General features: G+C 47.9%; 1 protein-coding gene across 5 annotated transcripts in view; it reads left to right on the forward strand.

Annotated features, from left to right (window-relative positions):
- LOC148036327 (phosphate transporter PHO1-3-like) overlaps positions 1 to 17,531 on the forward strand; it is a 257,590-nt gene that overhangs the window by 27,725 nt on the left and 212,334 nt on the right. For all 5 annotated transcript variants that reach the window (XM_087678328.1, XM_087678327.1, XM_087678325.1 and 2 more), the window contains one exon: positions 1,676 to 2,042. In XM_087678328.1, coding sequence (XP_087534454.1) covers positions 1,676 to 2,042 — 367 coding nt within the window. The remainder of the gene's footprint in view (positions 1 to 1,675; positions 2,043 to 17,531) is intronic.

The raw sequence follows: 17,531 nt of genomic DNA on the forward strand, positions 1-17,531 counted from the left end.
CAACAGGGCTCATTTGCAGAATATACAGTAATATGCTTGCATACCAAATTTCATAGCAATCTGAGATTTTCACTCTACCTTGCTTCCGGTGCCTCCACAAGTACTATCCAAGCGAAAGAGTGGAAGAATAGGAGAGCTTCTTATCCATTACTTGCTTGCTCAAACCTTGTTTCTTTTTCTTCACTTCAGCCTTCAAAATCAGCCTATCTCAGTGGTGCCACTCTGATACCATGTCAAGAATCACGTGGTGGAGGGACTTGCTTGAGCTATTGCGCCAAACACACACTATATACACAAGAGGAAGCTCACTCAATAACACAAGAAGAGAGATTGAGGCCAAAACGTTTTCTTGCTGATTTCTTCTTCTTCTTTCATACATGATACAATGTACACAAAGCATAGATAAGATATAAAATAAAGAAAAGTGGCCTACGAAGTCAAACAATGTATAACATACTACACTAATTGATTGGCATTATATCTTTGCCAATTGTAGGTAGGTGTAGCAAACTAAATTTAATAAGTGATAAGTCAGTGGCCATGTGAGTATTATAATGACCACCAACGTGCTAAGTATAGACATGCAGATTCATCTAGCTAGGTAGTCCATCATTAATGTCTGCACGTGTTGAGCTTGTTATCTCAACAGTTTATGATGGTCCTCACAACTCTCTAGTGCTAGAGAGGGGATGCCGAGGTGGGGCAGGTCAGTCTCATCTATATAGGTATATGGGTGTATAGATTCCAGCAAGGGACTTGATGCATCAACTGAAGTTTGGCAGGTTTTGAAATCCTAGAGTTGGGATCGACTTCCAGGTTCATAATGGGCTGTTACTTGACAAAGAGTAGGATTGGCTCCTCGTCCGAGCTCACATGAGGGGACACTTTAACGGTCTTGGCCAAAGGCTAGGAATTCATGTTCACATTTGCTTAGAGGTATTTTTGATAGGATGATCATGTATGCTATTACGAGGCATTGTTGGTAGACATAGAGAGTTGCTATAATTCTTTATTTTTAGGAGCTGGTACCATTGACATCAGATCATTGCCTTGAACATCAACATCAAGCTTTATGTTCATAAACATTTAGCAGTCAGCCTTGTAGTTATGAGGATGAGGGGAGCAACTTCTTTTTACCTAAGAAGAGATGAGGGTGAGACACTTGATTTTTTTGAGGTAGTACATTGTCACAAGTTGGAGATAATAACCATTACCATAGTCATTTGGTCAGCTTCATACAGAAAGACCATAGACCAGTAGACCACTCCAGCCATGAAGAATCTGTCTCTTACATAGATATAGATCATTATACTCTCAGAGGTGGATGTGATAAAAGGAAGACTCAATATTGCCATACATAAAGGGTCGAGAGATTTTCTTCCCATGGAGGCCTCATTTGATTTGTCATTATAGCCTGCGATGTTGGCTTTTTATCCAGCCCATTGCACAACACATTCCTTTGAGGGCAGCCATCGTTGGGAATGCTTCCTCTCTACTCTTATTTTGTGTTGATCTAATATTAACCTTTAATTTTTAATGGAGGTGTAATTAATAAAATGCAATGACATGCATGATTTGATTTGTTTTCTAGAACTGCTCTCTGTTGCTCACTTTTTCTAGATTAATAGACATCTCTACACCCTTTTTTTTGCTTTTGGCTTGTGTTTTTTTCTAGGACCAAATACTATTCAGCTGAAAGGAGATAGCACAAACTTTGATGGGTCAATTGATGATTTGATGGCCAAGAAAGAAATAAGTACTGTGTTGGAGCAGGACACTATATCTTCCCATATATACAGTCCAAGTGCTGTCTTACCAGCACATACACTGGAGTTGAATATTCCAAAAGCTACACCGGTGTTGAATATTTCAGCTATCATTCAGATGCTTTGGGATGATGTCTTTAACCAAACAAAGAAAGATCCATCTTCTTGGGGTCACTTCTCTAAGTTAGATAAGAAGAAGATGCAGTATGCAGATAAAATGTTGCGTGCTGCTGTTGTGGAGTTTTATCGGGGGCTTGGACTATTGAAAAGCTTTAGGTTGGCTCATTTTCTTTCTACCTCAATTCAAAGATGATTAACCTGGTTGATTGTCCTCTTGCAGAGATTATTATGTTGATTAGATTTTCTTTTTTGAAACTGATTTATGTTCTAAGTTTAAAATAGGATTCTATTGGGTAGTGAACCCTAACTAATTGGAAGATAAGTTGGGTTTAGTGCTTATTGTTCATGTGTCTTGAAACATTCCCTTCTTGAATTCTTGTTCCTCAATTTGAAAGAATTATACAAGGACATGTGTCAAGGCAACTTTGTGAATGGTGACATGACAGCATTATGCATCCGCATGATGTACTAACACAAAAAGCATGGGTCGGCATCACTGTGGCTACACACTGTAGTTCGGCCAAATGAAACCCATCTACCATTATAAGCCAGTTAATGAGCAGTTTGCTTGCACTATGCTAGTAAATATGTTGTAGAAGAGCAACTAGTGTGAAGGTCTCAAGCTGCTAAAATGGCACGCATCATTCACTCGAAATTGAATGGAAGTCTGAATATTCTATGTTTAGCAGTATCCTGGTAGCCTCACTCTATTTTGTTGCATTTTTGGTAAAAGCGGCACTACTCTTACTGTCAAACATCGTCGACTGTCGCTTTAGGCAAAGTTGCTTTGGAGCCTATTTGATCAGGAAATCTTGATGGGTCTATTGTCAGGCCAGCTTCTACATCACCCTTGTAAAATTAGACAAATAACAGTATGGAAGCAGCTTCAAAAATCCACAGAATGGTCAGGTAGATAATAGATTGCAGTCTCCAGGAAACATTGTTGAAGTTTGTGTTTTGACAGACAGGAGCCACACTGTACTTTTCTCGTTCTGCCACTGTTGTTTCTATCTGGGCTCCTAACCTACCCAGCCATGACTCAGCCAACCGTACTCACCTGCTGTCCTGCTGCCCTTCCTCTGCACCTTCATTCTGCTCCTTTACCGTAATTCATCTTCCCCTGCCATCCTGCAGCCTACCTTCAGCTCATCCCATCATCCTCCTGCTTATTCTGCCATCCAGCAGCTCAACCCCACCATTTTTCAGCTGAACCCCTTGCCATTTGATTGCTTCACTCTGTCATTCTGCAGCTCACCCTTGTCATCCCATTGCTCCTCTAGCATTGGTACCCTTCTGCTAGTAGATATGTCAGCTCATGTGTGAGTCTGAGTTGTAGAGGCTTGGGCACATTATTTAAGTTATTTAGGCATTTTTTATTGTGTCATTTTATGGTCATATTGGGCATTTATTGCTGGCCGACCTGACATATTTTATGGCATTATTTGTGCCTATTATTTTGGGCTCCTCCTCCTCAGTTGGCTAGTTCACCACCTGGAGTTCCCGTGGAGAGAGGAGCCGGTGCCAGTGCCCACGTAGCTAGTGACTCACTGTTGTATGCGACAGTCTTGTGTTTGGTATATGGATTCCATTTTCCAAGCATACATCTGAGTTCTCATCTGTATTGTGTTCTTTCTTTCTCTTTCTCTTTTGTCTTGTGTTTCAGCAATTTATTACAGCTTATGTTTACACTTCCATTGCTGCACCACTTCTAACACCTTCATCTTACCCTGACAGCTTCTTTATCCTCCAGCCTCCAGCCTTCGGCCCAATTCAGCCTTTCTTGCCACCAACACCCTGCATGCCCCCACAAACCCACCCTTCCCCTCCCCAGCAGCCCCGCCCGGCCTCGTAGCTTGTCAGCTCTCTCTCTACAACCTGCCTGTCTGCTGGTACTCTCTCGCAAACTCCTCGTCTCCCATCAGCTTGTGGTTCCATCTAGACGTTGATGAGAGTAACTTTAGGGCCTTTGTAGCAGCCATGGAGATATTTTGCAAAACAACAGATGCCTTAATTAATTTGTGTGAGTTCTATGGATTTTAGATATATGATACTAGGCAGCTGAAATGGTGGTTGCATGAAGATTTCACCTACGTTCCTTGTGGGATTGCAGTGAGGTATCTTGGATGCCATGCGGGGATTGACATGACCTCAAAGTAGCAGCAACTAACACCACTTCTTGTGAGCATTAGACAGAAGCTTCTTAGAGGCTTTTCCTAGGATGGAGAGTAGTGATTGCCAATTAAGTTCTTGTGACCATGTGGTGTATCACTTTTTGTTGGGCATTCTCCAAGTCATGCATTGGCTAGGTGAATTACCTTATTAGGAAGTTTATTTGGTCAAGAGGAGATGGGAGCCTCGGCTAGAGTGAAGATGGCTTGGGATAACATCATACAACCTAGATTTAGAGGAGGATTGGGGATCTTAGACCAGATAGCCTGAGCAAAGCCTTTCTAGCTAAGCTCATTGTTAGGAATCTTTACCCAGGTGAGGAGTTTTGGAAGAACTTTTGTTAGGTAGGCTTCATTCCATCATACGTACACATGGGAGACCATGGCAACTTAATATTCATTCCATTTTTCAAGAGATGACGAGCGAAGATGTAGAGAGGAGCTTTGAGGTTAGATTTGTATTTGCCATTATTAGATCTTGGAGATTTGTATCATCTGTCCTTTATCAACTCTACTAGCTACAACTTAAGAGAAGAGGATGTAGTCTCTTTCTCTTCAATTACTATTTGAGATGAGAGTTGGGCTACACTCTTGGATAGAGGACTTTCCTATCCTAGGAGAGATTCTCTATATAGGTTGCTACCTTAGTGGGAGACTTGTTTGGCTTTGAAGAGCTACCCTAAGAGATTTAGAGGTATAGACTATAGGGTCTCAAGGGAGTCAAAGCTATGATTAAGGCCATGACAGAGGGAGTTCATCTAGATTGGTGGATGGATATAGACAGTTCAAAGGCTTGGATTGGTCTCTTCTCCAAAGGGGACATCCTTTTGGTGGTCATTGTGACTTGAGGAGGATGGTCACCTCTATGAGAGGACTCCGAACGAATAGAGTCCATTGGATGCTCTAGATACATGATCAAAGTTCATTGTTGGTACATTGGCTTAGACCTAGTCATTAAGGAGGAACCATATGACAGATTTAGGCCTAGAAAGATATCTTTTTTTGTGCCTATTGGCTCATAGGAGCTTAATAGTTCGCACTTGGCTTGGATTTGAAAAGGATCCAATAGCATGTGTGAAAAGGAGTGATGAGGAAAAGGAATTATAGACATTGCATATGGGCTTGCCCTGGAGCTCAGGGGGTATGGAGGAGAGCTCTTAGGATGATATTCCACACACAATAGAGACATAGTTGTAACTTTGGGGGTTGTAGCTTGGGTCACAGAGAAAGACCCAACATGTGGCCATGATTTAGGGGAGCCTTTATTTCCTTATCGTTGTACAACATCTAAGCAGGGTTCCCACTCCAAATTACTTGTAGGCATAGTGGGGTCATAGATATTGTCATAATTGGGAGTTGATTGCCAGTATCATAGCCTAGTATATTTAGAGGAGGCTCTTTCGAGGATTTGAATAGAGATCATCCACATTTTGTGGGAGATTAGAGAGAATGTAGGACAACTCTACAAGGATCAAGAGAAGAAGAGAGGCCTTGTTGTGGACTTGGGACTTCGATACCATTCCATATTGGCCCTTAGATAGTTTGGCATTGTGTAGAAGCCCATCAAATTGGTCACTTCGCAATGGTTGTATTCGTGACATATATAGCTACTCTTTACAGAGGTCATTGTACTTTGTCTTTTAGCTCAAGAGGAATTTTTTTTTTTTCAAATAAAATGTGACTGATTATATTACTCAAAAAACTGATTACAACAGAGTGCTTGCTCAATAGACTAGCTGGAGCTGATGCAAAGTCACAAATACATCATGTATACAAGCCTCTCAAGGCAGTCTGGGGAGGATGGGGGCAAGAAGCCACGGGGGGGGGGGGGGGGGGGGGTGTATCACCAACTGGGACTGCCTACGTGTATCACGAAAAACAGGACTTGGCTATGGCCAGCCACTGCGGTCGCCAAGAAGCCAGCCAGCTTCCTAGAGTACACTGCCAGGATTGGCTGACACGTACTGAGGCAAGAGGATATGGACTAGGCACCGTCATGTAGCAGGCGTTGGGCAGAGCACAGCATCACGGAGCCTTTCCGACGGACCTTCTAGCACCGCCTATGGGATAGCTAGAGGCCGAGGAGGGTGTCGGATTTCTTATGGCTGGTGGCACATGGAGGCTTCGCGGTGGAAATTTGGGTGATGTGAGGAGGCGCAACTTGTGTGGAGAGGAGCATGCCGCATCCTTCCCCATATAGCTCCCAACCTTTAATGTATCTCATGGGGAGTTCTCTATTGGTAGGCACTCAGCTAGGGCCGTCACCTTCAGTATAAGGCTAGGATGCAAGACACGATATTCATTATCAAGGTAGGGTCGTGCGTAGTGGTAGCTTTGGAAGCTCTACCCATCCGCCAGATATGGGAGCCCACAACAAACTGCTCGGAGGTATGGGAGATCATAGGGAGTCTTACTAGATAGCATATCTGGAAGGCACGGTGTCAGGAGGATTTCGGCGGAGAGAGACTTTCAGTACAGGCGACCTTAGTAGAGCTCCGGACCTCCATCATCCACTCCCTTCGCGGCCGATGGGATCAGGTGCAGAGCGAGTCCAGGGCTGGTCGTCACAAGCTTCGATGTTATTTCATGTGCACTTGGGCACTCTCTTGGATCCCACTCGAGCTCATCAAGCAGTGGCAGTGGCCGGCCATAGCCACTCTCTTGGATCCCACTCGAGCTCATCAAGCGGTCTGCCCTCCCAGATCCAAAGGCTCCACTCCTTGAGTTCCTTTTAGAAAACATAGGTGTCTAGTTGCCATGTCTTTCCTTGAAGGCTCACCATCCGAATCCTCCTCCAAGAAAGGGCGGCTATTCCCTCATCCTGCTGCTCTCTGTCAAGGGCCAAACGTCCCCCCTCCTGAACGGCAAAGAAAGTCCCCTACAGGGTACCGCCCACTCTACCTGCCACCTATAGTGGGATGCCTGCTGGTGAAAACCTAGCTGCCCATACCTCCCCAGGCTCTATCGGCTCTTGTATCGAGGGAGCAAGCCACTCTAGAGATATTGCTGCGTCTATCTCCCTTCTCCTCAACTCCACTCCTCAACTCCACTCCTCTCTGTCAGCCTGGTACTTGTTGCAACACCTCCTCGTCCACCATCCTGTACACCTCCCGCCATGTCCTCATGGTACGAGCTGGGCCGGCCTCCCAACCAGCCCACTAGATGTGAGAGCGCTCGCCTATTTGTGCCCCTTCCCGATCTTTGACCTAGGGGTTCTAGATCACCAGCTGACGGTCTATCTCCTCCTGATAGCTTGGGGGGACTCTGGATTAGGGTCTTACGGAGGCCCTGCCACATGCGGATTAAGTTGCGTAGGAAAGGTGAACTTTGGGGGGGGGGGGGTGATCTGGGCTGACGTGAAGATCCATCTCAGGGACGGCCTCCACTCACCGCCAAGCCTCGGTTTATAGTCTTGAAGGCCCTCTTGCAATAAGACCTTCCAAGTTTGCCCGCCTGGTGTGAGGCCACGGACAACGAGCTTGCCCAAGAGGGCCATACTTTGATACTCTGGGTCTATGATTCCAAGCCCTCCCTCTGACCGATGCCGTATGATGGTAGCCCACGCCACCTTGGCCTTGGAATCCCTGGAACCATTTCACCCTGACTAAAGGAAGTTCCGTACTAGGTGACGAAGCTGCACTACGCAAGATGAGGAGCACCACCAACACGAGGTGATGTACCAGACTGTCACTAGGAGGGCCTGGTTAGCCACCAAGGCTCGGCCGGCTAGTGAGAGGCTCCAGTAGGTCAGTTTTCTCTGAATAGAATCAAAGACAGGAAGAAACTGCTAGGCAGGAGTGACATCGAGTCCCACCTAGAACCCTAGGTACCGGACAGTCTGCCCTCTGCTCACCCATCTAAATCCCAGGTGGATGCCCCATTCTGTGCTAGAGTCGCACTAGCACTAGGCAATCATGTCACCTTGGAACCACCTCACCCTGACCAAAGGAAGTTCCGCACTAGGCGGCGAAGTTGCACTACGCAAGATGAGGAGAAGAACCAACACGAGGCGATGTACCAGGCTTTCGCTAGGAGGATCTGGTTAGCCACCAGGGCTCGGCCGGCTAGTGAGAGGCTCCAGTAGGTCAGCTTCCTCCAAATAGAATCAAGGACAGGAAGAAACTGCTGGGGCGGAGGTGATGTCGAGTCCCACCTGGAACCCTAGGTACCAAACGGTCTGCCCTCTGCTCACCCATATGAATCCTAGGTGGACGCTCCACTCCGTGCTAGAGTCTGGGTCTGTGAGGAAATCAATGGACTTTCACTAGTTGATTTTCGCTCCCGCTGCAAGACAGAACACCTCAAGAGCTAGCCTTACTCTCTCCAGCATTAGCTCATTGTCCTCTATGTAGAGTGTTGTGTCATCTGTATACTCTGAGTCTAACAACTCAGTCTCCTCTCTCACTGGAAGTCAGAGGCCGTGTAGTCCGCTCACACGTGACCTAAGAAAATGGGACATCGCCTTTGCAAAGAGCAAAAATAGGTACGGGGCCAGGGGGCATCCCTGCCGTACCGATCTCTCCAGCCAAAACTCCTCCCCACGCCTACCACCTATGAGAACCCTTCTCGTGGCCGATCTGTAAAGTGTGGAGACCCCGCAAATCCAGGCTTGAGGGAAACACCCTCTAGGAAGTCCCAGTCCGCCTTGTCATAAGCTTTCTCAAAATCCAAGAGTAGTACGGCTAGTCTCTACCCATTGTGTTCAGCCCACTCTGTCGCCTCAAAGAAGGTAAATACATTGTCTAGGATGCTCCTATCCTGGACAAAGCTTGTCTATGTGTCATGGATGATGTCTGGAAGCATGGGGCGTAGTCGCCTACCAATCATCTTCGCTAGTGCCTTATAGGCCACTGACAATAAGATGATAGGTCTACGCTGGAAAAGCTCCAACCGGTCTCCTCCTTTGGGGAGAAGATTGATAAGGCTTGCCGAAAGACTCCCTGGCATCTTCCCTAAAGTGAAAATCTCCTGGAAGGCCATTAGTAGGGGGTTCTTCACCACTTCCCAGTAGGTAGTGAAGAAGGCCTTAGAGAGGCCATCCTTTCCCGGCCATTTCTACCCATCCTGTGTATGGAAAGCCTCCTCTAGTTCCTTCTATGTGAAGGGGCTAGGAGGGAGCATTCCATTTCCTCTGTGACAAGGGACGAGATGTGATCCCATACCTACTGTCTACATCTTTATCCTCTAGCTGAAGCTGTCTCCTGTTGGAAAAGGCACGTGAAATAGTCGGTGGCAATCTCCATTACCTCCTCTGGACTAGAGCGAGTCCTCCCATAATACTGATCCTGAAGGCTACGTATCTGCTCTCCTACAGTGCAAGGCTGGTGCACTTGGAAGAACTCCCTGCACATCGTGTCCCCCTTCCGTGCCAAAAAGGCTTATGAGGTTCGGAAAGAGAACTCCAAGCGTCTATCCTCTAGCCCAGTAATGGCTGCTCGCACGCGCACCTCTTGTGCGTGAAGGGTGGGATTCCTTAGTGCCTCTTGTAATAATCGCTGCGTGGTTGCAAGGTCCCATCGGAGTGCTCTCTCCTCCTCCTAGCTTTGCTGCCTCTTGGCAGATTCTGCTCGACTCGGCTAGGACCTCTGTAACCTCCTTTGTTATCCGGTCCTTCCTGTCCCACTCTTTGGTCCAAATCTGCTCTATCTATCTTGTCACCTTCTCCCTCCTATAGATCGAGTTGGGGATCCGATAGGATTGCATGTCTAGGGTGGATGCTGGGGGGTCAAGTGTCAGTAGAACCGGGCAGTGATCGGACAACGTGGTGCCTGCCAACTGCTCAATCTAGCCTCGATGAGAGTCTCCCCAGTCTCCCACATAAAACTTGTCCAACCGCTCCAGCAGGACTCCACCTAGTTGACTGTATCCCCAAGAAAAGTTCAACAACCTCTCCCTCTTGTGGAAGGCAGGGTCTCTCCAGGCATCGCGCTCCGACTGCCAGCAAAAAGGCCTCCCATGCCTCCTGCTCCTCCCCAGCTATGCCTTGGTAATATCTGCCTTTGCGTTGCTGGTCTTCCAAAGCCTCTAGGTCGTTGAAGTCTCCTTCAACGATCCAAGAGTCCATCCAGGATCTCCACCCAGAACTTGCTACGTGCCCTAACCTCCGTAGGGGCATAGAGATTGAGGAATCGAAGACACGAGTCCCCGATATCCAATTTGATCCATAGAACCCTCCCTGCCACTATCGTCCCGTGGTCTCGTACATAGGCGGTGAGACTCGGGCCAATAGAGGTGTGTACGCCTCCACTCCTGCCGTGGGCATCTATGGCATTCTCCCAGTAGGTGTGCGGTTTTCTCGGAAGTATCTTCCCTATCCGTTGGGCTTGGGTGGGGGTGAGCTTGTGCTCCTATAGAAGGAAGATGTTGATCCGTCCGGAAAGAGCAGGCTGTAGCCCCTGCCGAACAATCAACTTCCTGGAACCATGTGCCCCGCTGAAGTGGAGACTATTCACATTCCAGGATGGAAGGTGTAAGCTCATGGGGAAACTTGTGATTGACTGAACAGGCATCTGTTCGGTGTGGAGGCTGCTGATGAGGAGGAGAAACTATGAGGCATGCAAGTACGCTTTGCCGCCAGTTTCGACGGCGAACTCCAGTCCCCCATGGTGGCCCTCGGCTGGACCATAGGGGTGATAGATGCTCCAGGTGGTACTATCAATGCATCTATCTGCCATGCTGAGAGTCATGACTCTGTAATACTGGTAGAAACGGGCCGCCTGTGCCAGGGGCCTCTCGATCACATCCCTCGGAGCTCTCCACTGTGAAGGGGCTCGAAAGATAATGCTCAAGTGTGGGACCTTGGCACTAGCCCACCAGTTAATGCCCATTATGCAACCAGGCCACTTCTGTGCAAACACTGCTAATCCTTTATCTCCCATCCACTGGGAGATGTGATCCGCCACCTAACTCTTCAACTCCTCTATCTGTGTAGTCGTCCACTTCCCTGAGTGAGAGGATTGAAGAAAAAAGGCGTAGTTTGGTCCATCTAGTGGCGCTAGTAGATGGACTTTGCCCCTCCTTGACATACGAACCACGAAGATCCCCACCTCTAGAGGTAGTGGAAACTCTCCGCGCTCCGCCACTGTCAGGTAGGACCATGGGCCACTGTGGAAGAACTCCTGTGGCAGCAGCTATGTCTGTCTCGGGAAGGTGTGACGGGCGATAAGGGTGGATGGGTTGGTGGTTGTATGGGAGGGGGAAGACTACTGGTGTGAGGAGGATGTAGGTGTGTGGGGCTCATCACCTCCTGTGAGAGGGGGGGTGGGTCTGCGGGGGAACACGTGAACCGGGTGCGTATCAGGGGGGGTGCTCGGTAGGGGAGGTGGTGGGGGGGAGGAGAATCGAGGGATGGTGGGATGGACGGAGATGCATGGCGGGTGTGGGGAGGGACTGGTGGCCTTGGAAAGGGGGCGTTGTGGCCTAGGGTCAATGGGGGGGGGGGGGGGGAACATGGGATGTGGGTATGGGGGCTGTGGGAACTCAGGAGAGGTAGTCTGTGGCGCGGGTGGTGGATGTGGGGGGCTTCAGTCCTACCAGGTGGGACGGCCGGGGGGGGGGGGGGGGGGAGCTGTGAAGTACTGTGCCGAGTGGGCGTCGCTTGCCTTACTGCTCCCTGCTCCCTGCTATCGAGGCTGGGTCTGAGGAGCCGGTTGTGCTGTCCCTACCATCTCCCTCTCTGCTGTCTCCTGACCCGTTTGAAGCCATTAGCGTCCACCTGCGGGCCCGTCGGCAGAGCCGCCTTGGCTCCGAAATGTGTACAAACTGTTGCGTGATGCCCAAAGTCGTGGCAGTGCAAGCACTGTCCTGGTTGCCCAGTCACAATGACATGCTGGCTAAAGGAGTGCCCACTTGCCTTAATCTCTAGGAGCTATGGGATATTCTTGACCTCTTTCAATGCCACCCGTACCTTTGGAACTCTTGTTGCTGTCACTGCATCCGCGAAAGACGCACGATGGACAGGGACGAAGAGCCATCCAAAGTCTTCCACCAACTGGCGATACTCTATCGCCAAGCCAGGGAAAAGAAGGGTGACCGGGTGCCAAAGAAACCTGTTGTGGAGTGCAAATGCCTCCAAAGTAAAGCCACTATACCAAGGGACCATGTATATGACCCCCTTCGTGGACGCATATCGTGAACTGGTGAGTAACTCACGAGCTGTGTCCACCGAACTAAGCCGGACCATGAAGATCCCTTGGCCCATTAAGACCGCCTCCACGATCTGCGCTGTGCCGATGCGCAACGTGGAGTGAAGCCAGTCCCGAAGTTGGGTCCTGGCTGGGGAATGTACTACTACCTGACCATAAATCGTTGTTTCCTTTAGCGCCAGCTCCTTAGCTCGGCCGGCTAAGAGTTGCTCCTTAGAGAGGACGACATGCAAGGTGTTTGATTGGGGGGCACTCGTTGAGTGCGCTGGCGTTTGACCAGAGGTTTCCATTGCACATCGCTTCTGAGAGAACTACCAATCAGGTTGAGGTGCTACTTGAGGGGGGAGAGTTGCTGCAGATAGAGGGAACAATTGGAGGGTGGGGGATCAATGGCCGGGGGGGGGGGGGAGAGAGAGAGAGAGAGAGAGAGAGAGAGAGAGAGAGAAAGCTACTGTTTTTGGTAGTGGGGGGGAGGGTATTGTATACCGTGGACGGATTTGAGGTTGCGGACGGAGGCAGCGCACTCGGGGGGGGGGGGAGGTCTGCAGCAGAGGGTGGCCGGGGGGGGGGGGCAACAAACTGTCGGGGCGGGGGGGACAAATGCACCTGGGCGGATAGGCGGGGGGGGGGGGGGGGGGCTACGAATTGTTGGGGCGGGAGAGGCAATCGCTCCTGGGCGGATAGGCGAGGGGGAAATGGCTAGGCGGAAGGGAAGAGGCCAGCCGGAGTGGGGGGGGGGACAGTTGCGCCTGGGAGGATAGGCGGGGGTGGTAACGGCTAGATAGGGGGAGGCGGCCAAGCGGGGTGGACAGACGGGGGGAAAACAACCAACGATTTGGAGGCGGGCGCGATCAGACAGAGCGAGATGGAGCGATCAGACGGAGCAAGGGGGCAAAATCGATATGGGGGGTGGGCACGATCAAGACGGAGCAAGGGGGGGGGGAGCTTGCAATGCAACAGGTGTTAAGCTACCTTTTTTACATATAAGAGGATTTTCTTTGAGGTGTTACCAATAGAATTTCAATCTTGAATAAAACCCTTTTCTAATGTTTTACAAAACTTGCAAGAAACCTGTAAAAGGTTATTCCTACCTCTTGTTTTAGAAACCCTTGTAAAGGAATGCTTTACCATAGAAAACATAAAAGCAATCGTATGATAAATGCATAGACTAATAAAGAACACAATTAGGGTTAGGGTAAGGTAGAGACAATGAACATAGTGAATAATGAATAATGAAGAATGAATAGAATACAATCCTCAATGCAGCAAGCTCACTATGTAGTAAAGTATACTAACCCCTGAACTCCTAGGTGTGGAGGATTGGGGTAGAGAGTATGAGCTGGGGAGTGTGTTGTACTCTTTGAGGGATCTCGAAACGTAGCAATGGAGCCTCTGAAGGTGTTTGGCAGCAGCAAACCCAGCAAAGTGGAGTTGGATCAGTGTCAGATGGGCAAAGGGAGAGAGAAAACTGCAAATGTATCAGCTGATGATGATGTGGCAGTTGGCAAAGGACCCACAATAGCGAAAGCAGCTAGTTGATGATGTGGCAGGCTGAGGCAGCAGCAAAAGATGGTAAATGCAAGCTGGCTGATAACATGGCAGGTTGGGTGGCAGCTATAACTGCAAATGCACCAGTTTGCTGCATATGTGGCAGCTGGCAATAGTAGGAATGATTGCTGGTAGGAGTTGCCTGATCAGCAACAGTCAATGCGGGGCCGAAAACAGCAGCAATCTGTAGTAGAAGGCTAGACAGCAGATGCTGGTTAATGGATAGCAATGATGGACAGCTCTGGCTGAGATATCCTCCATGTACAGGGTGTGGATGGCAAAGATTTGGCACTTGCAAGCTGCAAAAACAAGATTGAGGCTGGATTGAAGGCAACATGCCTATTTATAGAAAGTTTGGGTCCTCCCCATTAGGGTTTGAGCTTATGGGACATAGACACTCTCTAGGAATGTATATCTTTTTAATAAAATGTTCAATTTAATTCATTAATTAATTGAGTTTTGGGGCTGTTTTAATAAAGCTCATGTATTTTAAGTTCAAGACCCTCGCTCAGGTCCAAAACTAGAACTAGAAAGGCACTATATGAGTCTAAGCCCAAACATTCTTTTCTTTTCCCCAAGGTGTCAAAAGTAGCCAAGGTATCGGGAAAAGGGTGCACGTTGGCTGCCCAATGACCTACCAAGACTACAGAGGTGGTGGTTATATTTCCAAGGGAGGCCAAGTGATTGCCCCAAAGTGGTTGAGGTATCGGACAAAGGGTGCTCACCAGCTGCCCAATGGCCTACCAAGACTTGCAAAGGCGGATGGAACCACAATGGACTTTGCATTTTTTGGCTTTTTAAAAAAGATTTTTCAATGGTTTTTATAAGTAGGTTTTCAATCAATTTTTGTCCTATTGAGTAATTTGCACCCTTTTGGGGGAGAACAAAGGGATGGTCATGCCCAAGACCTTCACAAATTAAACAAGGTATCCCAACCACCACTGGGTGTTGGTGACAAAGAAAAGCTTTGGAGGATATGCAGTGGAAGAAAGATAGGTGGAGGTAAGCCAGACAAGTAGAGCAAGTAAAGCAAGCAAAAAAGACTGCCTCGGAGATTGCCATGTGAGTTACCGCGAATATGCTAGATTTAGATTTGCGACCACTCCAAAAGGGACAAATGCGCACAGATGTATGTTTATAAGAATAGAATGCCGATGCATTGGGGTTATGTAAGAGGCAATGCAAGTGATCATGCTCACAAACAATGCTATGCAATGGTGCCACTTGGATAGTGCTCTTGCAGGTGAATTGTTCACTTGTCCAAGCATCCTTTTATAATCATGGTCATCTAGAGGATATGGATAATGATACAATGTACAAAATAGTAAATGTTTGTGAAGCAATAACTTGAACTAAAATCTTGTTGCCCTCAAGAGAAGAAAGCCGCATCCTTTCAATGTGGAAGGAAAAGCCAAAGGGATTTACCCTTTCCTTGTTAATCTGAAGTAGTAGGGGAGGGCACACCCATATCGATCCAAGGTAGTAAGTATTGCAGAACTGGGCAAGTGACTCCCTTGGTCAAAATATCTACAAAATTGTTGGACATGGCATAAAATCTAGGCGGATGATGACTAGTCCATAAGCGTAGTCAGACTTATTCTCTAGTGAAGTGGAAGCGGCTCCAATATGTCATGTTTGTGATGTGATGATTTGGAGACTAGCAAGTGCTATGGCTCTTTGGTTGTCACAATAGATGACCCCATAAGCTTTCAATTCAGTTCTAAAGATCCACTTGGTCTGGATGACTTTCTTGTGGCTTGGATGATCCACCAAGCTCCAAGTCTTATTCCGGTCAATGCTCATAAGTTCCTTTTCCATGGCCTCTCACCATTGGGGATGATTGAGAGTCTCTTGTAAACTCTTTGGCTCAGAATGTGCTATATAAGCTATTGTAAAGATAGACATAAATGAAATACTAGGTGCAAGTTGGACTAATCTTCTAGGGCCCTTTGGAGTGGAATTCGATGGAAGGATCCTCGAATCTGGCATGGTTTGTTGGTAACAGCGAGGTAATGGTCTCATAGAGGAGGCCTGGGTGTTGAAGACTTTGTGGGTGGGTTAGCAAAGGATAGTAGACTTGGCTCAAATGGTACTATTTTTGATGTGGAAGGAGGGATCAACTCAGAGGTTGGTGTAGTGCTATATACAATATCCCTCTCATAAAAAAGACATCTTTGTGGACAATTAACTTGTTTGTTTGGAGTTGGCCTAGGGCCCTCGTGTCTTTTGTAATCATGTAATCATGTAATCTTGTACCTTCTTTTTGTAATTAATACAATTACCTTTTACGAAAAGAGAGAGAGAGAGAGAGAGAGAGAGAGAGAGAGAGTATTAACGTCTCTAAAAGGCCAATGTGGCCTATGAGACCAAAGTAGTACATACAATGATGGTGTGTTTCTCATCTGGAATGAGAAAAAAGATGAAAAACATGCCTATAAGACTGAAAAGGAAATGAAATAGTGTCCTATAAAAGGGAAACATGTCAGTGATCTGAAAGTGAGAGTAGAGAAAGGAAAACTCTCCATCAATGATATGTCTGTTCTCTAGGGAGGTGTATCTCTGCATGGCTGAGGCGTCTCGGCATCTGTCTCCTGTGGCGCTCAATGATGGCTTTAATTTGTTTGTGGTGTGGATGTCTAGGCCTTCGTCCGGGTGGACGTGGGCGCCTAGACTGGCTAAGTGCCACTGCTCTATCCAAAGGGACACCTACAGAAGATGAGGTCCAATGATGATGTACTCCTGTAGGCTGTGTGGCAGTAGTAGTGGTATCTGCCATACTCTGTCGTGTATCAGTGAAAAAGTCAGTGACTGCTCTCTGTCTATGTGAGCGGAGCTGTGGGGGCCTCCTACTCCGTAGAATTGTTGCTCTGCGCCTCTGAAGCTCTAAGAGGAAAAATCCCAAGCATCTCTGATCCTCAAACTGCATGATCCGTCTCAGGGGTCCAAAACCCTCTCGAAACAGACAGTGGTATCTACCTCGTATGTCATAATATACAATGCATTGGCACATGTAGTGTTCCTCTGTCTCTGGCTCTCTGTCGCATAGTGGCCATATGCGTTCTGTCTGTATACCCTCCCATCTGACTGTCTCAATCCTCAGGTGGTGGGATGAGGTGCGGATCTGACCAATAACTGTGCGTAGTCCATGAGGCAGCTCTGTGTCCATGTAATTGGGTCGGGTGATGAAACCATCCTCAGATACCTGGAGGAAGTGGGTCTGGTAGTGTGCCATCCTTGTGCCATGGGGCGAGGGGGGTCAGATCCAGGTCTTCTCCGTATCTAACTTCAGTATGTCTGCTCTGATCACATGGTTTAGCTCTGATCGGCTTAGGTCAAGTGTAGGGCAATCCAGGCTATAGTCAAAGGGGGGTAGTCTGTCAATCTACAGACCATGTAGACGCATCCATGTACTCATCTGAGCATACCAACAGTGTCTATCGCCATTTGCTGCTAGTTGTCTACAACAGGCCAGGGCTAGCCGTGGGTATCTATCTTGGGGGAGCTCCCATAGTCTATGTATGAAAGTCACTACTTGAACCAAGGCCTCAGCCACCATGGGTGATGCCCCCAACTTAGCTTTGATAATCTCATGTGGGGTCGAGCTTTTCGCTCGTATCATGCGTGAGATCATCATGACCAGTGGTCTTTCCATATGCTCCCATCCATCATAGTATTCCTTCTCTGGTCCATCCTAGTCTCCCAAAGGCTGTCTCCTCGTGTGAAACAGACTCCGACTCCAAATAGCTGCCCCATAGAGAGAGAGAGAGAGAGAGAGAGAGAGAGAG

The sequence above is a fragment of the Lygodium microphyllum genome, chromosome 5 (genome assembly GCF_053477565.2).
Source record: "Lygodium microphyllum isolate KBCC chromosome 5, Lygodium_microphyllum_v1.1.10, whole genome shotgun sequence".
Taxonomy (NCBI): domain Eukaryota; kingdom Viridiplantae; phylum Streptophyta; class Polypodiopsida; order Schizaeales; family Lygodiaceae; genus Lygodium; species Lygodium microphyllum.